The 23469-nt window shown below is 35.2% G+C and overlaps 1 protein-coding gene across 1 annotated transcript in view; it reads left to right on the top strand.

Annotated features, from left to right (window-relative positions):
• The window catches only part of LOC129229754 (adhesion G-protein coupled receptor D1-like), a 137598-nt gene that overhangs the window by 21263 nt on the left and 92866 nt on the right, over positions 1–23469 (top strand). Inside the window, exons 5-12 of the mRNA XM_054864124.1 lie at positions 2106–2170; positions 3768–3861; positions 6134–6321; positions 8254–8322; positions 10982–11102; positions 14547–14711; positions 17950–18022; positions 20514–20637. Of these exons, the coding sequence (XP_054720099.1) occupies positions 2106–2170; positions 3768–3861; positions 6134–6321; positions 8254–8322; positions 10982–11102; positions 14547–14711; positions 17950–18022; positions 20514–20637 (899 nt within the window). The remainder of the gene's footprint in view (positions 1–2105; positions 2171–3767; positions 3862–6133; positions 6322–8253; positions 8323–10981; positions 11103–14546; positions 14712–17949; positions 18023–20513; positions 20638–23469) is intronic.

Genomic DNA, 23469 nt, shown 5'->3' on the forward strand with positions numbered 1-23469 from the left:
TATTTAACAGTAGATTCTGGACGTTTCAAATCAATAGTAGAACTCATATAATATTGTTGCTGAAAAAGTATCAGAAATAAACGAAGTGACACATTGCATAACACACTAGGGACTATAAGCATATATGCCTTTTACAGGGGACTAGCAAAACTGAAGCACCACTAAATGGCATTAATCATTTCTTCAAAACTCCAAAAGGAAACAAAAATTTACTTCTACCCACTCACAGTAACATCTTTCCACGAGACAAAATTTTTGACAACCAAAACTGAAAATATATTTAAGCCAGATTTTAATGGATTGATGCGCATGCTTCCCTTAAGCCAGAAAAGAAGCTTTTCCAACAAAAATGGCTGATTTGACACAAGCCACAATTGTTTCTCTTTCCTATGCTCTGCTACTATTTAGTAATCTGAATTGAAGTTATAATGTTTATAGTAAATGTACATTCAGAGTTGATATATGGCCTATTTTTAAAAGATTGGATATGAATCTTATTTTAAGATATTTTTGTTGGAAGTGTCAATCATTGGTGCCCTGCCAATTACTGGTGGTGTTACCCTATGTAATGTTCAATTCTTTAAGCTGAATATTTCTTTAAGCAAAGAAATATTTTGATTGAAAATTAAAGAAGAAAAATCTGTTATTAGTATTTGTATATTAAATGAGTTGAGTATCAGAGTTTAAAAAACTTTAAAGTATACAATTTTTTTTTTTTAATTCAATCTTTATATATATATTTTTTTTTTCAACAAAAAATATTTTGATTGAAAAAAAATATGAATTTTTTATTAGTATTTGGTTATTAAATGAGTTGAGCATCAGAATAGAGAAAACTTTTCAGTATGCAATGTTTGATTTTCTAAGCTGCATATTTTTTTTAACAAAGAAATATTTTGACTGAAAATTAAAAGGAAAAAAAAAACAATTTGTTATTAGTATTTGGATATTACATGTGTTGAGTATCAGAATTTAGAAAACTTTAATGTTCAATTAATTAAGCTGCATATATTTTTAAACATAGAAATGTTTTGATAAAAAATTAAGAAAAAAGAATTCGTTATCAGTATTTGGATATATTAAATGAGTTGAGTATCATAATTTGGAAAACTTTATGAAAAAATAAATATTAACCGATTGCTATGAATTTATATTTGACTAATTATTCTTTAATGACCTTAAATAATGTATTGTCTGTTTAATATTAAACAGCACTTTTTGTAAAATCCTAAGTATTAAGTTGAAAGACGTTGGTACTTTTGATTGCATTATTTTGTTGATACTTCTAAAATTAAACCATTGACATTAAGGAAATCCTTTTTTTTTTTTTTATAAGTACTGAGAAATGACACACAGAAAATAAATATTTTTGTTGATGGTGTTGGTTGGCATTGAAGCGACGATATGATGCTATGCCATAGGATGTCTGGCTTTGATAAAAAAAAGTCTAATCTTGGGAGAAAAAAAAAATTTCTTGAGGAGATCACGCAGTAAGACAGGCTACATTTACTCAGCTGGATTACTACCGTTGCACGTTATTAGCTAGTAATTCAAAATCACTCGTTATGTTTTATTCAATTCTTCTGACACTTTTTTAAAAATATTTCATATGTTTTACGAGCGTGCTCTATGTTTTCGAATAGAACATACATTTTTTTCGAGCAGAACACGAAAAACCAATCTAGGTTATCTAATTAAACAATAAATGGATTTAATTAAATCACTTGTTCTTTTACGTGGCGCCATCTAGAGAGTAACTTGATAACTAGTCAGCGGATCTCCTGCTACACTAATAAATAAAATCAGAAAAACATTGGACAGACACGGAAAAGTGGTTATTAAAAAGAACGTGGATGATTTGAAACACTCTTAATTTTTCTTAAACGAAACGACTTCCCATTAGTATGCGTTAATCAAACAAGGCCAGAACTACATTGATCGCCAAATGAGCAATAACTATGCCAACAATATAAACATGCATTTTCTTTCTTAAACTGGTTCCCCTTACCTCTATTCTGTCGGACTTCATCTTATCAGAGATAAAATCCATTTGAAGTGACTTTGAGTATTGTTACGCATCCTAATGTTCCCAATTCGTTTTGCAGTGTGCAACCCACCAAAACATCCAATGAAATGCTCCACTGACATGAAGAAACTTTTGAAGCAATTGGTAAGGGTATCTTAAAGAACTCTACGTTAGATATTTTTTTTTTTTTTTTTTGTCTTTGTGCGACATTGTGTTACTTTATCAACTCTATCTCACTTGCATTGTTACCCTCAAGTTTAATTTTAATTACTATTTATACTATTTATACTGTTGAATGCTTCAATGCGAGTTATTGTCTTTTTTTTTTCTGGAGTCAAACAGTCGAATTATTGTTCTGTGTGAAATATTTCTTACTTGTGTAAAATTTGTAAATATTACTGTTTAATACATATTTGTGTTTGTACTACTGCGGACAGTGCCTTTGGCGCTCTTTAGTGTTGAATTTACTACTAACTCATGTTGAACTATAGTCAAGATTTTCTTAAGGTTTTGTTATGACGTTTGTAATTTATGTTTTATAATTTGTAAGTTTTAACTTAACTTTATTTTATTTTGCTTACTGTTATGTATATGTATTTTGTTAGTAAATCTTATCTATAATTAATATTTTATCTAAGTGCCAAATTTCGGCTAAACTTAAATGAGTTTGTTCTGAGTGGTAATATCTCATGTTGTTATGCGTAGTACTTCTTAAACCTTTCTCTTTTGTAATAAATAACATTTTTAAAATTGTGGTAGAGCGAGGGGGAAGGGTCTTGTGTCATCTAGTCTGGCTTTTCAAGTGTGCTGCTTCCCTTATCCAAATGTATCGTAATTTAGTGTGACGTCCGACTTCCACAGTACAGCACACATGCCATACTGCCCCGTTTATAGGCTAGGCAACCATTCACAGCACAACACTACATTCACACAAAAAAAGGACAGGAGATAGAAAGTACATCCATGCCCAGGCTGGCATTTGAATCCGGAACCTCCCAATCGCTGTCGAAGGGTTACCCCTTCAAAGAACCCTTATGTTTTAGATATATTGCCACTCTGTGGAAGTAAAGACTGTTGTGACGAAAGGCTCCAGGAATTTTTTTAAAAATCTTTTTATAACCAGAGCCTTTAGCCTTTTCACAGGAAAAAAAAAATCTGGTTTGCTATGACTAAAACCCTTCCCACAGAGGGAAAACGGTTACTTTTCTTTCTTCCGCTTCTTTTTATTTAATTATTTACTTGTGGTACCCGCACGGCTTTGCCCTTAGTTGAAAATTAAAAGGTCATTCGGTTCAACTGTATATTTACAAATATTGGATAACGAATTTCTCGCCAATAGTCTATGTTCATTCGCTCTCCCATTCCACGTCATGATAATTTCGTAATTTACTCGTCCATCTTATGATAATTTTACTCCGGAAAATGTTCTGAAAATTGAAATTGATAAAGAATAAAAACGAATTTTCGAAAAATCGCTTCGAGGTGCACTCCCCCATGCTACAAACTAACTTTGTGCCAAATTTCATAGAAATCGGCCGAACGGTCTAGGCGCTATGCGCGTCACAGAGATTCAGACACCTTACAGACATCTTGACATCCTACGGATATCTAGACATCCAGACAGAGAGACTTTGAGCTTTATTATTAGTAAAGATTTTATAATTCTTTCAAATTATAAATAAATGAGTGATAATGTCAGCATAAAGTTTTAATTGATGTAATGTACTTGGATTTTTGTTAGGACGACATGGACATGACAGATTTGGACACTGCCATGACAACAATCCAGCACATTGCTGATGTATCCAAAACGTCTGGCAAGGTCAAGCAAAGTGGTGAGTTCATTTTTCCTGAAAGCAACTAGTGGAAAAGCGAGTTCAGTTAATGATACAACGTCATTGAAAGTACAAAATAGATTTTTTACTTGAAAAAAACTTAATTTCACAAGTAGTCGTTTTGAGTCTAAAGAAGCGACATTCGTCAGTATTTTTTCCAGACAGCTGCTTTGAGAATTTTAACTCTTTTTTTTAGCATTTTTATTTGTAAATTTAATTTCCTGTATGAGCTGAATTTGATATTTGTAACTATTTGAACAATTGTTTAGAGGAAACACGAAAAGAGTTTGTTAAAAAAAATGTCTACTTTATATCATTTATCTTTATCTTATCTAATTTATTTATTAGTTTTTATTTATTAGAAGTATTGCCAACTACAGAAAAAAATTAGTTAAAGAGGCAACAATGATATAAATAACAAATTTTTTTTAAAAAAAGTACTAAGTACTTTTCAAAATGCACTCAAAAGGACAAAATAACTTTTCGGGGACAGAGAGGACATTTTAAGTATTCCTTTAGTTTTCGAAAATTCCTAGAGAATGACACCACAAACGAAGCAAAGTGCGGCTCAAGCCATGAAGAGAATTTCTTATCATTATCTAGCTTCCAATCATAACTTAGAGTGTTGAAACATGCATATTTTTCTTATTGGGAAATTCTGGTTTAAGATGACTAGAACAGCATTTTTCTTCGTTTGTGGTGTCAATCTTTTGGAATTTTCGAAAACTACAGGAATTCTTAAATTGTCCTTTTCTGACTCAGAAAAGTTATTTTGTCCTTTTCAGTACATTTTGAAAAGTGCTTAGTATTTTTTAAAAAAAAATCTGTAATTTTATTCTTTTTAGTGTAAATGTATTTCAGAAATGGAATAATTTTACCATCACGAAAATTCATCTTATTTTTTCATATAAATGCTTGGTACTAAAAGTGAAAAACCTATATACATGTCTAAAATTTTAGGCAGTTGGCACTAAAATTTAATCCTTGTTCCTCTCTAGGATTAGATTCCAAATTAGATCTCTGCTTGCTAATTTTATGCTTGCTTCAGAGAAGCCTTGATTCAAAATCTTCATCATGATTGGTTTTTAACATTAGTGCTGCAAGGCAACGAAATTTGTAATAACGGGTTTTATATTTAAACATGTAATGGGGAAATTACATTAAATTTGCTATTTTCCATCCTAACCGAAATAAATTTTTTTTCAGAATTTTAATTTTTCAGTGTTAAGTTGTACCTTAAGATTAAGCAAATCATTGAGTGAAATCCAGAAATCTCTAAGCGATCTAATTGTTGAAATATAAGCAAAATCAGGCCTTAGATTACTCCATGACAATCAGGCCAAGTATAATAAAACTGCTTAAAAACAATTAAAACAAATTATGCATTTAAAATATTAAAACGTAAAGACTAAAAAAGACATAAATTGTAAAATGACAAGTTAAAAAAAATCTAAATCACGTCAATGAATGAAAAAATGAATAAATGAAATTGAATTTTACAATCAAAAAATTTGTAAACTTTAAATTAAAAAGACAAATTATCAACATAGTTCCATCTGGTAAAAACCATTTTACAAGAAGAACGACTCCTAAGAGTCTTACTTGGGCACAGCAAGTTGTATCGATTATTACATAAATTAGAGTAAGAATGAGTCAAAAAAATCTGGATTATCAATTTTGTAAACGCAAGTAATAAACAAATAATTCCTCTTCTTGTTATCAATAATATTAATTTTTGTGCGCGTCTGTCCGTGTGTGTATCTGTGTGTTTATAACCCTATCTCCTCCGAACTGGCAACATCTACTAGGTCAATAATAGTGTTATTGGATGCGGGACATCCAGGGGAAGACATTTCGTTATGTCTCAACCCTCAAAACCTTACGACGCCGGATATCCGGTTGAAAAATCATCAATTATCTCTCGCCGCAGATGGTGAACTTGGGTTGGCGAGCGAAGCGAGCAGGGTTAGGATACCCTAGTTATTATTATTGTTCCCTTGCCCCCCCCCCCCCTTTATACACTATCCGCCTACGGCCGCCACAACCTGCTCTCTTCGGCATTTAAGCAATCGGAGAATAGGGAAAGAACCAGGGTTTCTCTTAGCCAGTTTTGCCGGTTCAAACTTTTGAATATGTTTACTTTTCTTGTTTATTACTTGCGTTTCTAGTCTATAGTCAATTGAACTGCTTCGGTCTTGACTGTAATCGATAACATTTCATTTATCTTGACTCCGTGTCTTAACCTAAATTATTTTACCACTTTCATCTAAAGGTTCCAAGGAGTCGGGCAAAAACAAGGATTCACTGGTGACAGAAGACCAAGAGGAGGAGGAAGAGGACCCTGAGAAGAAGAGGAGGAGCAATCTACGGGACATGATTGCTATCGTCAAGAAACTCGTCAACAAGACTGCCACGTCCTTTAATCCCAGTGCTGAGCCGGAAGACCTAGGCGTGCTCTACGTAAGCTTCCTCCAATCAAAAGCAAAATGAGTTATGAACACATTTAATGCAAGCGACGTCTCTATGGGCAATATTTATTTATTGCTTGTAGTGAATTAAATTGGCATGGGCAATGTTTTTCTTTTTATTTATTCGTTCATCAGAGGATCGTAAATTATTTTGCCCGTTCATTTAAAAGGCTTACCTAAAGTTCTAAAAATCTGATATTAAGAACCATTAAATATTAAACATTATAAATTAGTTGAATTATAAGTAATTAAATACTAGGACAATAGGCAGTAAAAAAATTAAACTTACTTCATTAACTTCCCGGCGTAAAAATATGATGACGAATACTGAAGCATAAGTGATGCCAAAAGTTTTATTCTAAAATGGAAAAGAGAAACAACTAGGGTAAGGGCACCAGTACCAGACAAGGGTCCAGTAGCAGACAGTCACAAGTTTGTATTTAAGTAATAAGAATTTTACGCGGGTAAAAATGATGTTGCTGTGGCCCATGAATACGGTGCAACAAGCACCTAGTGTTATCAGAGTGAATTTTGTGAGCCAGTCGGTATTGACAAGGCAGTGGTGGAAGGTTATGAACAGCTACCACAAGGTCAGCTGGTATTTCATATTCATTTGAATTTAATACGGTTTTAGTTCTAAAAATAAAGAACTTTTGCAAATTTTGAAGAAAAAAAGGATTTATTTTAGGTGTATCGAAAAAAACTTTTTTTCGAAATTCAATCTGTAAGGTGTTAAAAAGTTGCCCCTACCGAACCACATCTTACAGAATTCTTTTTTTCCGAATCAAAAAATATTTAGGTGTCCCGCACGAGGCTACAAGTTTATAATTTTCTTCAAAAAATCTATTTTTTCTAAATTTTTTTTAATAACATTAAAAATGTTAAAATTTGTTCAAATTAAAGATTGTGAATAATAAAGCCCGGAAATTATCGTTAAATAAAAGGTTTTGCTCTCGTGCGGCTTGCTCTCATGCTTTAGTTTCCTGCATAGTACGCAAAAAGCAGGATTTTTTTAAAGTTCAAGTTAGAATTTTCAATACAAATGTATTAGCTTTTTTTTTTGCAAATGTTGGTTAAAAAGTTTCTTTGTTAATAAAAAATGTTTGATGCATGTCTTTTGTTTGAAAGACAGAAATTATTTATTTTCTGATTATATTGCAAGATTAGTTTTGTGAAGTTGGAAAAAAAAAGGTTTTAAAATAATCTTACAAACATCGTTTTCATTTTATTACATAGAAGTATGTTATCACAAGAATTAATTATAAAAAACTAAACGCCTAAACATATGTAGAATATTATATGTATTATCATATTATATAAAGCTTTTTCCATACTACTGTTTTTCAACAGCTCTAAAAGGATGCGTGAGTTTTGCTAGAGATTTTTTCAGTGCACCATTTGTAGAGTACTGGAAAGTTACATAATAATAAACAACTAGCGTTTGGTACACAAAAGTGAACCCTTTGCTTCGTATGGGATGGGAAGGGATTTTTGCCCGGGCTATAAAACCGCGGGCTATAGCTCTACAGCAGTTAGTTTTAGAGTTTAAATAATTTTGAACATTTAGCAAAAGATCTCTGCAAACCTCATGACCTTCCAATATGTTTTCTAATATTTTTCTTTTCTTAAGGGAGTCGTGCTTGGCTTTTGCTCAAGAACAGCAAATTTCGAACAAATGCGATGTCTTTGATTTGTGTACTGCTGTATCCAATTTAACTGTCTCAGTAAAAGTTTTAAAATCAGTTATTTTAAAATCGATTAAAACTATTTTATAAAATCAATGAAAAACTATACAAGATTAGAAAAGTGTTGACATTTGAAGATTCTATTTCTTTTTGATGATCTTAGTCATTTTTGAAATCTATTGTTTTAAAGACTTTTCTAAAATCAACTGCCACCATAATTATTCCTTTTTTTTTAACAGAAAATGCAAGAAATTGTTAGTACAATTTTTTCGGAGAGCAATGCTGATTTATGGAAGGAGCTACAAGCAGTAAGTGGATTTATTGTCTCTGCATTTTTCCTTAAAAAAGTAAATGATTCCCCCCCCCCCCCCCGAAACGAACATCATGGCACCAAATACTCTAATATCGCTTCACTCAGTCCAATTCATTTCACTCTGCTTGGATCCGTGCTTTAGTATTTATAGGGCGAGATCCTACTAGGCTTGACCTACACTCATCGAGTTTCCTAAAACTGTTACTATAAATGAGAAGTTTCAATATTGAAACTTCGAACAGCAGCAACCCTATGATTGAAGCACTTTTGCTTAAAGGCAACCCTATACCATCGATTTTGCAATACTTTTACCTACATTTTTGTAATACAGTGGATTCCGCTTAATTGGACCACTGGTTAACCGGACCAGCTGCTTATTTGGACCAAATCTTAAAGAACCAAAACAATTTCCATTACACAAGCCTATAATATTCGCTTAATTGGACCGAAAATCCGCTTAATCGGACGAAGGAATATGAGAACAAATTGGAAAAAAATTAAAAATCGTCCACTTGAAGCGAGTTTCAAGTGGGTCAACGAACCTAATAGTTAGTGCAATAAAAATTAAATAATGGTTCCTTGTAACTTTCAATTGAATTCGGCAATATTTACAAGAAAAAATGTTAAACGAAACAACCATTTCATAGCAGCACTGTTCCAGCGGAAATCAAAATTTCAGTGAAATTTCAAATTTCTTCAATTTAGTTGTAAAATACGCAATTTACATTTCATTGGAAATTTTCAATGACCGATCAGTATTTTTTAGCAGTTATTTCTTCACTCTCACATGTTTAATTACTTTTGATTGCTGAATTGAATCGATACTGACGACTGGAAGGAATGACTAAAACCATTTCGGTCTGGGACGAGTGTAAAAAGTTTATTCGCTTTATTTTAATTTAATTTTTAATAGGAAAATTTCGTAAACAGCAATTTCTCTTCTTTGTATGCTTACCATATGTATGGGGACTCACAATAATCATAAGGGCATTTATATGTTTTGTGTATAATATGTTCATTCAAGCTGGGTCCTGTTCGCTTAATAGGACCAGCCGGTTATTAGGACCAAAATGATCCTGTTCCAATGTGGGCCTATTAACCAGAATCCACTGTATAACTTAGGTGGAGACTTGATGAGGGTAAATTACTCATTTTTTGGGCACCTTTTGCCCCTGACGACCCTGGTTAGGGACCGGAAAAGGGTAGACATTCTCACTTTAACGTTTTCTTTACAGCTTTAACTCTTCATTAAAACAATTTTTGGAAACTCGATGAGGGTAAATTACTCATTTTTAGGCACCTTTCAACCCCTGGCAACCCTGATTAGTTCATGTGAAAAATGTAGAAATTCTTACTTTTCACGTTTTATTTACAACTTTTACTCTTCATCTATGGTAACTAATTTAGGATACTCGATGAGGGTCGGTCAAGCCTAATGGGATCTTAGACTATTAGGCTCTGATTTTTTATTTGGAGTGAAGTGAATAGAACTGAGTGAAGCGAGATTAGGGTGTCACGAAGAAAAGTTTCTAGTCCCGCCTTTTACAGGGGCGCAGCGAACTTAATTTTTTGAGTGGGCGGAAATTCTTATTTTACGGAATGGAACTCTAAATGTTGTTGAATGATGATGATTTTGCCAAATCATCAGACAAAATTTACAGAATTGTAATAACTTTGCCGAATTGTCAGACAAATTTTGCAGAAAGGTGATAGTTTTGTCAAATCATCAGAAAAAATTTGTCGAATTATAATTTTGCCGAATAGTCATACAAAATTTGCCGAATTCTGACAATTTTCCCGAATCGCCAAAGTTTGCTGAATTGTAACTGTGCCGAATCGTCGGACAAATTTTGCAGAATTGTGATAATTTGGCAAATCATCAGAAAAAATTTACCGAATTATAATTTTGCCGAATAGTAAGACAGAATTTGTCGAATTATGACAATTATTCCGAATTGCCAAAGTTTGCCGAATTGTAACTGTACCGAATCGTCAGACAAATTTTGCAGAATGGTGATGATTTTGCCGAATCATCAGACGAAATTTGTCGAATTATGATAATTTTGCCGAATTGTCTGTAAAAATATACCGAAATATAATAGTTTTGCCGAATCGTCGGACAAAATTTTCCGAATAAGGAAACTTTTTGAGGTCATCTGTGACCTCCTGCAACTTCCTGTGACCTCCCATCGGGGCGCTCCTGACCTCTTATCAAGCTAGAGAATCAAATTCAATAGGAGGTAAAATAAAAAGTAAGACGAAACATTACGAGTAAAATTCACAGAATTTTAATGTTTCAACTTTAGATCTTTCCGCTTGTTTAGGGTGAATGGAAAGATATAATTTTTGGCATTGCATAAAAATCTATATTTTCTGAGAGCAACTCTACTGCAAACCTAACACGGCAGTATCGTACTGTTTCGGTTAGGATCTGCGTAGCCTTCACAATACTGCCAGATTAGGTATGCCGCAATTAAAGGTATGAAAATTTTGATTTAGCTCAGAAATCTAAGTCAACAGAAATTACGACAAAAATGGTTTCCCTGCATAACTGCACAGCATGTAAAACGTTATAATAAGTTAATATTTAAAAGTAAAATTCTGTACAAACTGTCTTATGTACGATATTTGTTTGATTGTATCTGTCTTGACAGGAGGGAGAAGATGGTGTTGCTTTGAGCAACTCGGTGCAGGACTGGGCCATGTCCAAGCTGACGGAATCCAAGGTGACCCCGGAAAAGGAAGTGGACTTGCTCATGATATCAGACAATGTTGGTGAGTATGTAACCGCGAAACAATCGGCCCGATTCAATTCCGCTTTGGATTAACTTTGATATCGTTTTTGATTCGATCAGAGGGCTACTTTGATGTCAGTTTGGTGAATCGGAAGCAATGTAATCTTCGTGACAGTTTGGAAACAGCTGGGAAGAATTAGGGTAACGGCACCAACAGACATGCGTATGACATCGCTCTCTGGTTAACTAAATTTTCTGAGCTTTTTAATGTATTTAGACTTTTTAGACTACTTTTTTCTCATGCAACTACATCTCATCTAACAATTGGCTGCTTCTGGATCCTTTGAATTACAGTCGAACCTCCATATATCGAACTTCCTCATATCAAAATTTTCTATATATCAAAATCCCAGGAAATTTCTATGTTCATTACGTAGAAAAATTGTTTCTATATATCGAAAAAAATCTCTATATATCGAATTTTTTTTCGAGACATTCGTAGATTTTTTCCACTTTAGACTGTTTGTCTCATGAAAAATGAAGGTTAGGGGAGAAAATTATGTTTACTTAAGTTTGCTACGAAACTCATAAGGAATCTGGGGTTCAGGGGTGTGTAGATAGGTCGTTGTTTCGTTCTGGAGTTCTTAAATTCCCTCAAGTTTATTTCAAATCTTAGTTGTAACCAGTAACATTGTAAAATCAGTTTCAAGTTCTCCCTTTTGTCTGTTTATTATCATTCCTAGTCTTTTTAGCTGCAGTAAAAATCATTCAAGTTAAGTAGATTGATTTTTTACTTTTCTTTCGATTACATTGTCATCTTATAATGTTGCGGATCAAGTTGAATTGAAGAAAAATGAAGATGTATATATGAACGCACAAAAATGTAATTTCTGCTATTTTTTTAACTATTAACTTTTATTTAATCCGATGCTTGTATCAATTTAAAATTGGGTTTCATACACGTAAATTAGCTTTAATTTCGATGTTTTAGGAGACTTTTAGGATAAAATACGATCGTTTTTATACGTCGAAATTTTTATATATCGAATTTTTTCCCTACAATTTGCTACTTCGATTTATGGAGGTCCGACTGTAGTTAAAATTTTTATTTGCTCAATTTCGAAAAAAGTTCCGACCCTCAGTAACAGACACCGGTAAATCTGATGATATCCAGTAACAGATTGGATGAGAAAAGGATGAGTAATGGACAAAATTCCATTTTTCTCGTCAAAATGTGCAATAGTTCTTTATTTTTAGAACTCAAACCTTTTTAAATTTAAATGAACATGAAACACCAGCTGATCTCTTGGTGGTCGTTCATAAGTTTCCAACACTGCTTTGTAAATACCATCTGGCTCATAAAATTCACTTTGATAACACTAGATGGTTGCACCGTATTCCTAGGTCGCAGCAACATCAGTTTTACCCGCCAAAAATTCTTATTTAAATCCAAACGTAATGGTAAGTCTGTTACTGGTGCCGTCATCCTACACGGTATGAGAGTCTTTCGGAGTGCCTTCATCCGATTCCCCATACGACAAATTTGATGTCTGCTTGATGAATCGGAAGTGGTTTCATCAGCAGCCGCGTTCACAACTTACTTTTCGACCCGGTGAATCCCCGCTCTGGCTCCGCAAAAAACCCGATTGAAAAATTACCCCGTTTCCATGTAAAAAGAGGTTCTCCCATTGCACCAGAGAAAGCGGTTTTTACCCAGCATCCTTAGCGGGTATTAGACGAACTTGTTTCGCGTAATGCATTCCGGGTAGAAACACCGCTTTCACTCCAGTAGCTAGCAGGAGTAGAAAGATTCCACATAAAACCCGCTAATAACCGAAATGTGGTGAGAAGCTGATTGAAAAATTCCCCGTTTCCATGTAAAAAGAGGTTCTCCCACTGCACCAGAGAAAGCGGTTTTTACCCAGCATCCTTAGCGGGTATTAGACGAACTTGTTTCGCGTAATGCATTGCGGGTAGAAACACCGCTTTCACTCCAGTAGCTAGCAGGAGTAGAAAGATTCCACATAAAACCCGCTAATAACCGAAATGTGGTGAGAAGCTGGTTTTTTCCGGGGTCGAAAATGTCCATGGCAACGGCCCTAGCGTGACTGGTTGAAAACAAGAGAAAAAAGCTCGAGATGTAAGATAATCGCATCAATCCCCTTCTCCGTATGACAAGTTAGATAATAGCTTAATGAGACGGAAGCGATTTCACCCACGAAAAGGGCAGACTGCCGATGAAAACAGAGTAGCATTCACATACGGTTGCCGTACATCAATCACGTGACTGAATTCACCCACCGGAGAGAAGGGCGCGCAGCTCGGCGGAAACCATTGAAATGCTGTTTCAGGTGGAAAAAATCGGTGTGGACGTGACGGACGGCCGATAAGTGAACAGCCCCTGCTTGATTGAAACCAACAGGGGAAAAAGCACGACCGTCGCGAGAATCCTTCTGAGTGTATCGAAAGAAAATCGATGACAATAGTGAAGTGCTTATTTTTACTCTCGTTTGTTTCCGAAGTAAATATAAGCAAGCTTGGGACACCAAAAAATTTTCAGACGGACTTGGAGGTTTATTTTGCACCCGCACTGGATCATTACGATTCGCATTGACGTCATAACTCCTCCCTCAACCGTCGCAGCACTGAAATTCCATCAGCAGAGACAGATTAGGATTGCGCAATCACTTTGAAATAATCTAGTGTATTTAGTCATTATTAGAGCCCGGATAATGATATGCAAATATATATGTGCACATGAAATCGCATATGCTTGCCATTTTTAACGATAACGCAGTTAAGTGCATGAAAATGCCAAATGTTTAAAATAAAAGCATAGTACTGGGTTTTCTTTTATTCAAATATTTTTTCCGCATCGATAGAAAAACAGTTTGGAAAACACAAAATATTAACTTCGCCACAAGGAACGGAAAATAATAAAGCTCATAGAAGCCAGTTTCTGGTAATGGATGCGGTCCCTTAACTGTGCCAAAGAAGTAGGCCTATTTCTATACAAACGTGAATTTAAGTACCTTCGCAATCAGAAGTCAGCAGCAGTAAGATCCGGAGACCATGGGAAAAGACATGACTGTTTCCTACTGTCGACCTCAGAAGTGTTGTTACAGGAGTCGCTATGTGCGGATGCTCTCTATTGTGCATTCAAGTATGGGCCACATCACCTGTGAAAGAAACGATTTGAAGTTCGTAACTATGAGGCTTCTTGAAGTCAAAAGGGCCATTGATTCAACTGCAGTGCCACCTTCGGTCAAAAATGTAATTATTGTATTTTCATTTCAAACAAAACTCATATGTTTTTGAACGTTTATGTGCTAACCGCATCGTTTTATTGTAAAAAGTTTAATAATTATAATGTTCTAAAAGGTCTAACGATTTTTAGATCACTTGGAATGTTACTTTCTTCATTTGGCATAGACAAATACACTATTTGGTGATTTCGAGACTAATTCAGTTTTTCTTTTCCCAGCGAGTCAGAGCTTAAAAGGCAATCCCAAAGACTTGAAGAAAAAGCACGCTCCTTATCTCTATTACCCGGATTACGGAGAAAATCCGAGGTGGGCGGAGCTAAGAAGGAATTGGGGTGGAGCATCCGACCAAGTACGAGTTCCAGTGGCTGTTTTCGGTGAATCTGGTAAGTGCACAGATGGTCAAAAGATTTTAAAAGGACACATTGAAACTTTTCCCTCCTCCCAAAGAAAGGAACATTTTTTTCGAAGTATTTTTCATACAATTATAGCTAAAGTTTAACTTAGGGAAAATGGTTGAACAAAAAGTCATTGATAGAATACCACATCTTTGGTGACTAGGGGACGTTAAACATGCTTATGCTTGTGGTCACATAGTCCTCCAAGTGAAATGATACCTCTGGGGGTGTTAGGCCAGAAGTTATTCGACTTCTGGTCTGGTTCTAAGTTATCGAACTATCCAGAGACGGTGCCATCTGTCGTGTTTGAGCCAAATCGGACTTCCACCTAGAAATAGGCGCTCAGTTAAACGAAAGCCGTACCGCTCTGCCTTAAAATAGAATAGCATTGCTATTCGGGCTTCGGGTTTCCAAGTGGCATAAGTAACAACAACAACATACCACATGCTCTGCATTACTGACAATCATAATTTCCTTTCACAATCATAATTTCCTTCCGATTCAGAATTGATGCTTTTATTTCTTCCTTAAAAACGAGCTTGTTTTTCATTCTTAAATTACTAATTTTGGCCTCAGCATAGCGTAGTCTTGCAAAACGAATCTGAACTTTAATTCTTTTACATCTAAAACGCTAAAATTTTTCTTAGAAAATACTGTTTGTCATATGATAGGGGAGTGAAGTAGAACTTCTGCATACACGGGTCTGGGTACCCGCAGACCCGCACTGCGGGGTCTGCGGGTATCCAGACCCCGCAGTGCGGGAAGGGGGTGACACTCTTAAGGGGCCCAATGGCCCAAGAAATTGAAGAAAAAATTGCAAAAAAAAAGAAAAAAAAACTTGAACTAAAACTTTTCAGCTTTAAAAATATACACTGCTAGCCACTTGGTAAGGGGCATTACAGATTTATTTCAAGGGGGCCCACTATTTATAGATCCGGACTTGAACTTTTGGCTTTTTTTACAGACTACCTGAGGGAAATCTCCTTGTTGATTATCGTTGGCTATATTTCAGTTAGAATGAAATCAATGCAAGAACAATCTATCTAGATCGGGGTTCTCAAATTGGGTGCCGCAAAATTTGGCGAGGTGTGCCGCGAAGTGTCTGGTTTTTGTGGCAATTCCCTCCAGGGCTGTGAAAGCATATTGAAGAAACATACTATTACTAATACAGCAACAGCGGTGATTTTACCAGAGGAAGAAGTTGTACAAGTTTTGTTTCCCATCGGCCCCTGGGCCGATGCGCTCTCCCGTCTATCTGTCCTTGTGCCCTTAAGTCTAAACACCTTTTTTATTTATTTACTTTTTTTACATTTTAATTTAATTTATTTATTTTTGGTGCAAATGTCTTGTCTTTTTTTTTTCGCTCACAAACTTGTGCGATTTTACTTCGCTTTCCTTTTCTTAACTCGTAAACTTCTGTACCATTGTTTATTTTTTCTTTTCTGTTTCTTTCTTTTTTTTTTTGCACCTTTTTTTTGCACTTTTTTTTGCACCATTTCTTTTTTTTTTTTTTTTTGAGGCCAAGGTTGGCGCCCTCTCACCCAGTCCGCCCATGGTCCCAAATGTTTAACATGTTAATCTTTCAAAATGCGGCTGCTATCATGTCTTAAGACTAATTCCTGTTACACTCGCTGTGGCATGTCACGACCAATAGTCTTTCACTTTCCAACAAGATGCGACACCCCCCCCCCCCTTTTCTGACAGAAGTTCCCCATTTTCTCAATAGCGAGCTTTCTTGTCGTTGGGTTTGTCGAGTTGCTGACAACGACAATCACCTTGTTCCAGTGGCGCAGCGAAGGAGCGGGGGGGGGGGGGGAGTGAAAACACCCACAAGAGGCATTGGTTTTAACATTAATACAAATCATAATTTAGTAGTTTATGCATTATGAAAGGGTTGTTTTGAACAACCTCCCCCTCCCAAAAAAACCCTATCAAAAAACCCCTTCAGAAGGTTTTATGATCAAAAAAACCCCAGAAGGTATTTCTAGCTGCGCTAGTGCCTTATTCCATAGCCACTGCGCTCTCCGGATCTAACTCCTGGCGATATTTTCATGGCGTTTCATCAAAGATAGTGAGTTCGTATCCTAAGAGATTTGCAAGGTTTACGCCAAAAGATCACAACAGTATTTTCTAAGATTGATCATAACATGTTACTGCCAGTGAAACAAGAATTAGACTTTAGACTTAATTCCTTGTATCGAACATTTCAGGAAAAAACTTGGTTAGATCGGGTTTTTTGGCGCAAGATCCTCGGCTATACTGCACCAATCAAAGCTTCTACAGTTTCATTCTCCAGTAAATTCAACCTTGTTGCTGTATTGATAATACATTTGTTTCAATAAGGCTCCTAAATCCTGGAGGAAATTTTGATATGTATTTTATAGAGACAGAATAGGACGCCATGAAAAAATTCTAATTCTTTACAGAATACCGCGAGTCAGAAAAATTCGAGAACCCTCGATCTAGATACAAAAGTAAGATTTTAAAGGTTTAAACCAGGGTTCTCAAACTTTTAGACATTGCGACCTCCTTTTTAGACTAAGTATTTTGGCAACCTCCCAAAGTTTTAACTCTGTCTAAATCCTAAAACAATAACTAAGAACTACACAAATGAGATAAATAAATACCTTTGTGCTGAACAGTAATGTAAGAAAAACAACGTTAGAAGAAGCACAAATGGTTAAGTTTTATCCTTAGAAACACAAGTAACTAGTAAAACAAATATGAATTTTTGTCTCTTGAATTGTTTTATAATAAGAGACAGTAGTCTACCTTACTGATTGTATAATTTTGTAGTTTTATGACAGTTATTGACCTTGCGCTCCTTCAAGTTCTATCATTTCACGCAGTACGAAAAAGAAACAAGCAAAGACTAATAGAACACGAAAACCAACTTGTTCATGTATTAAAAGCTTTATATGTACTCTTTTTTTTTTAAATAAAAACACAGCAATTAATAAATTTATTTTTAACTTTTCTTCCACATCTCGCGACTCACCGTTTGAGAACCCCTGGTCTAAACAAATGGTTTAGTGAGACCTTCTATTTTAAACAAAACAATATACAGGTTTCGCATAATACCTGATTTTCACCGCAAATGTTTTAATGAAAGGCAAGTAACTTCTTATTGAATCACTATTTCCTGTCATTAAGTTTTACTTTTTCGTATAATAGTCATATTAGTTTTTGTACAATGTCCACTCACGTATTTGATTATTCATTGCAGTGGAACCCGTCAGTGTTCAATCTTTGTATTACAAAACCTTTCACAAGATGGCGTCTTTGCAGAATTCTATCACGTAAGTTTTTTTTTCCTTCACATCTAGTTCAATAAATTTTGCCAGAGGTCAAAATTAAATTCCAATTTTTTTTCGACTTTTTTTCTGAAGTGACCTAATTTATTCCTGGTTTAATTTATGAAAACAAATGTAGTTGCATTTTGAGAATTAAAACAACATTACTGTTAAGAAAAAATGAGATTCCATGATCATTTTCGATCATAGTCAAAATCCATGACTTTCCAGGCGCGCAGACACCCAGTTTATAGTTTTATATATGTCTCAACTGCACTGAATGCAGAGAAAATTTTGAGTATAATAAATTTTAATTTGCTTTTTCTAGTATTGGTATGCTGTCCTGTCTATTTAACTGTTTTTGCAAAACACATACTACACGCAAACCTGTTTTTATGCGGTCTTTTTTTATGAGCTTTTTTTTTTCGATTTTTTTTTTAGCACTCACGATTGCTTATTGTTCTCACTTGACTGTCCTTGACGTTATGGTTCCTTTTTCAGCTTGGACCAGGGCTGCAGCACCACCGTCCACCGGCGGCTGGTCCTGAGCACTTCCACCGGAATCCACTTTTGCTGGGCGCTGGCGTCCATTTCCTACACACGCATGCTCATACACACTCCCCTACGCGCGCACGCCTTTACACACATACACACGCCTACGTGCACACACGTAAGCCTGCACACACAACTATACACACGTAATCACCCAGGAGGAGGGACATGCTTGGGGGGGGGGAGCCATGTCTAGAAACAATCTCTAATCAGTAGGGTCTTGTCGCAACTCGTGATTGTGAGAAACATAATTTAAATTCAAAGTTTCAGAATTCAAATTAGAGTTGATTTTTTTTTTTTTTTTGGTGCGATTTTTTTTTTTTTTGTGGTATATTAAAATTTTAATCAGATTGGGATTGAATAGACAAAATTATTCTTAAAACGAGTGCGAGATAGTTTTTTTAAGTGACGACATAGGCACCCCCGATGGGAAGTCACTGCGACCTCCCCAAAAGTTCCTTGTTCGGGAAACTTTGCCCTACTACTCGACAAAAATTATCAACACTTGGTTTATTTTGATTTCGTTTAAAGATTATTTTGTAAGTTTTTGGGTCATTTTCTATGTGAGACTTTTTTTCTGCGAGTTCCTATCCACCGCATAAAAAATATTTTTCAACTGTGTAGCGAAAATAATTTTTTAAAGCTACTCGTGAAGTTTCGAACAATTTTTTTATGCGGTCCCTATAAACCGCATAAAAACTGATTTGGGTGTACCTCAAAAGTAGCCACCACTGGAAATAAAACAGAGTTAAGTTAATCTTAACAATGAAAGTTAGCAGATCTAAAAAGAGTTGGCAGTTAAATTAAGCTTAAGAAAGAAAATTTGAACTTTCCCTCTTGTGCGAGCATTCCAGAATTTTCCATTCCTACCTTGAGACCAGGCCCGACGACACTGACGCAAAAAAGAAAAAAGAAGGAAGGAAAAGAAGGATATATATATATATATATATATATATATATATATATATATATATATATATATATATATAATGTGTATATATATATATATATATATATATATATATATGTATATATATATATATATATGTATATATATATATATATATATATGTGTGTGTGTGTGTGTGTGTGTATTGTATATATATCTAATTTGAATTCTGACACTTTGAATTCGAATTATGTTTTTTGCGATCACGAGTTGCGACAGGACCCTACTCATTGGGGGCTAATGTTTCTAGAAACGGCTCATGTCCTCCCAAGCCTGCCCCTCCTCCTGGGCGGTTACGTGTGTGTATATGTGTAAGGACTTGTTTGTGTGTGCGTATGTAGGAGTTTGTGTATGCAGGACACCGCCTAGGAGGAGGGGATTCCGGTGGACAGTGCTGCTAGTGGTGGCTAGGACCAAAGGAGCAGCTCCGTCCTCCGGTAGACGGCGGTGCTGCAGAGGCCCCTGGTCCATTCTGAAAAAGGAACCAGACATCAAGGACGCTCAAATGAAAGCAATAAGCTATCGTGGTTGCTCAAAAATTGATGAAAACTCCGAATAAGAGAAAACCTAAAGATGAAGTAAAATTTACTCTTTTGATATTTACTCTTATAGCACTTAAAATAGAGTTAATTGTTTTTAGTAAGCAGTTTTGATATAGTTTTTCCCTCTACTTTTTTTTTTCTTTCTTCCCCTTTTCTTTTCCCTATTTTTTTCTTCTCCCCTTTTTTTATTTTCCCCCTTTTCTTTTCTTTTTCTTCTTTTTTTCTTTTATTGGGGGGGGGGGGAGATGCCTGTTGACATAACTGACAAGGGTCCCGCCTTGGCACTCGGCGGCCTATCGGGACCCCTCTCCTTATTTTACTACCCCCGTTACGTCGTATTAACTCCTTTTAATTACAGTCAATGAATTAGCAGTTGTTTTTGGACGATTAACATAACTCTTGCTTATGATTGGGTGAGTAAATATTGTCATGTAAATTAATTTTGTTTTTACAGTGGTGCCAATGTGTCGGGGATCTTTCTGGACAGCCGCATCATCACATTCGATGTCAAACCCACCTACGAGAAAGATGTCCTTCTTGAAGACCCCGTCATCATTTTCTTGGAGCACCAAAGACACGTAAGAAGTCTTATTGCTCATCCTGGTTAAAAGAACATTCAATGCTAGATATCCTACTTCATATCATTGACGGATACAAGGGACGGGAGGGGGCGATCGCCCCTCTTCTGAGGGGCTCTGCTGGCATTTTTTCGGCATTGAAGTCCCAAACTTATTTTTTAGACCATCTGCGAAGAACTGAATGAAGCTCTCAGCTGGAAATGTTTTGGAATATTTCAAACTTGGGGTCTTAAAAACTGCGATTGTAAACAACCTTTGGTATTATTAGAGGAAGGAATGAGGTGCAAACTCTTAACGATATTCGGTTATCTATCTATCTATCTATCTATATATATATATATATATATATATATATATATATATATATATATATATATATATATATATATATATATATATATATATATATATATATATATATATATATATAAATGAATGTTTGTCTGTATGTCATCCATGAACTCAAAAACTACCCGGCAGATTTGGCTGAAACTTTCACCGGTTGCTATTTTTGGTACAGGGAATGTTTATAGACCAGTTCAAAAAAAATCCGATCGATAGTTCCTTTTTTATTCCAATTTAAGTCACAATCCATTGGATAAATACGAATAAAATTATCGGCTGCAGAAATTAATTCGCGTGAAAGATCTCATTGATAAGAAGTTAGCTGTTTCCATTTTTCTTGAGTTTGAACAAATAAATTCTTTCTTCATTGTTTTATGGCTTTTCATGCAACAGGGGGATTTAAAACTTTTTCTATTTGATATTTTTAGCGATTGATTGATCTTGCAAACTGCGTGAGTACAAAATTTGAGTATAGTCACGGCTTCACTTGATACCTGGATCGATTATTATGAAAATTGCTATATATATGTATTTTTCCACGGAGTAGGTGCATAATATGCTCATTGAAGCCACTCGCCACCAGGTGGCACTGCAGAGTAGCAACTTCTGCCCCGTTCAACCGATTGTCATGAAAATCAGTATAATGATATATTTTTTTGTTGGCGTAGCAACGCGCGTCGGGTACAGCTAGTAATACTAATATATACTTATAATTCGGTTCTATAACTGTCTATTTTTTTCAAAATTGAAGTTCCAAACACGCAATTTCGTCCCTCCCTTGAAGAAGTCCTGGATGCGTCCTTGCTTCATATCGGTGTCTATCTTGAAAGGAAATAAGAATAAAGTAAAATTATTAAAATATATACATATTTTAAATTAACAAATTGAAGGTTCGTTTTCAAATTTGCAGTGCATAAAGAAAGAGCAGTGCATTAAAAAAAATAATTCTTCCATTGAAGCACTATTTTTCTTTTCTTTCGCAGTTAATTTGTACTTTAAAAAAGTGTAGGAAAATGTCAGATGGGCCTGTTCATGGGAGGAAATGATCATTAAAATAGATTTCTTCTGAACGAATCTTTATAAAAAGTATTTTTCTCTAAAGAAATCAATCGAAGAAATAAGTGAATTAAAAAATGAAGGTAGAAAGATATGAATGAGTGAGGGAAAGAATGGATAAATTAGCGAAATAATAAATAATTGAAGATAGAAATAAATGAGTTAATTATTGATTAAGTAAATGAGTGAATAAAATGCTAACTGGAAGTGAAAATTACTGAATGAATAAGTAAACAAATTACGTAATGAGTGAATACGCATATGATTAAAAAATATGAATGAATGAATAAATGAAGTAAACCACTCTTTGTACATGAAATACACCGCCAGCTCAGTCCTTTCCAGCCGAAGACTGCAATTTCTTGCTTATTAGCACTCATCAGCCCGGCATAGGAAAGTGACTGAGCTGGAGATGGAAAACCTCTTAAGGAAGCCAAGAGTGCCAAACAAACTGGTAGCTAATATAGAATTCGCACAGACCAGACGAGTGACCGAAGCAATGGTTCGGTTCAACTCTTCGAGTTGAACTAATTTATTTATATTAGCTACCAGTTTGTGTTAGCTAATTTATATTAGCTACCAGTTTGTTTGGCACTCTTGGCTTCCTTAAGAGGTTTTCCATCTCCAGCTCAGTCGCTTTCCAATGCCGGACCGATAAGTGCTAATAAGCACGAAACTGCAGTCCTTGGCTGGAAATGACTGAGCAGGCGGTGTATTTAATGTATTTCTGCTTTAGCCCTGGCAAATGGGCGGTTATTTACTGAACATTACTCTTTGTCTTGCATGCACCTGTTTTACAAATTGCACCAAACATATAAAATTAAAACAAGCGTGATATAAAATAAATAATTAACTTAGGTAAATACACCAGTAATAGCCAATGCTTCAGTAGTGGCCACTTCAGGGTATATATTTGAACAAAAAGGATTCGACATCTCCCAATAGATTCAAAAGTGCGTCAGGTTGCGTGCAAGTTGGTAAACCTTCTGCACGTTTGATCCCATTGGGAAAGGTGGAATATTGTTTTTCAAACATAAACCTTGAATGGACTCCCTACTGAAGTTTACCTTTTTTCACTGAACATGAATAGATCTTAATCGAAGCTGCTTGGAGCAAAGATGAAATTGATTCTATGTATGGGGAATGTATAGTTATACAGGGTGAGTTTGATCGAATCTACCATACGAAAGGGGGTGATAGAAGAGCCCAGACGGAACATAGAACCACCCATTATCGTGTCAAATCCTTACAGTGGCGGATCATGCGATTTTGGGGCCCCAGGCGCAACCTATCCGGAGGCCCCCTTCAATTGACACAACGAAAGTGATATGGTTTCCTATATTTACAATGTAAAAAATCATATTTTTTTTAATCAACAAGCTTTTGGGGGGGGGGGGGAATATTCTTATTTAAAAAGGAAAAACAACGATA

This window comes from Uloborus diversus, chromosome 9 (genome assembly GCF_026930045.1).
Source record: "Uloborus diversus isolate 005 chromosome 9, Udiv.v.3.1, whole genome shotgun sequence".
Classification (NCBI taxonomy): domain Eukaryota; kingdom Metazoa; phylum Arthropoda; class Arachnida; order Araneae; family Uloboridae; genus Uloborus; species Uloborus diversus.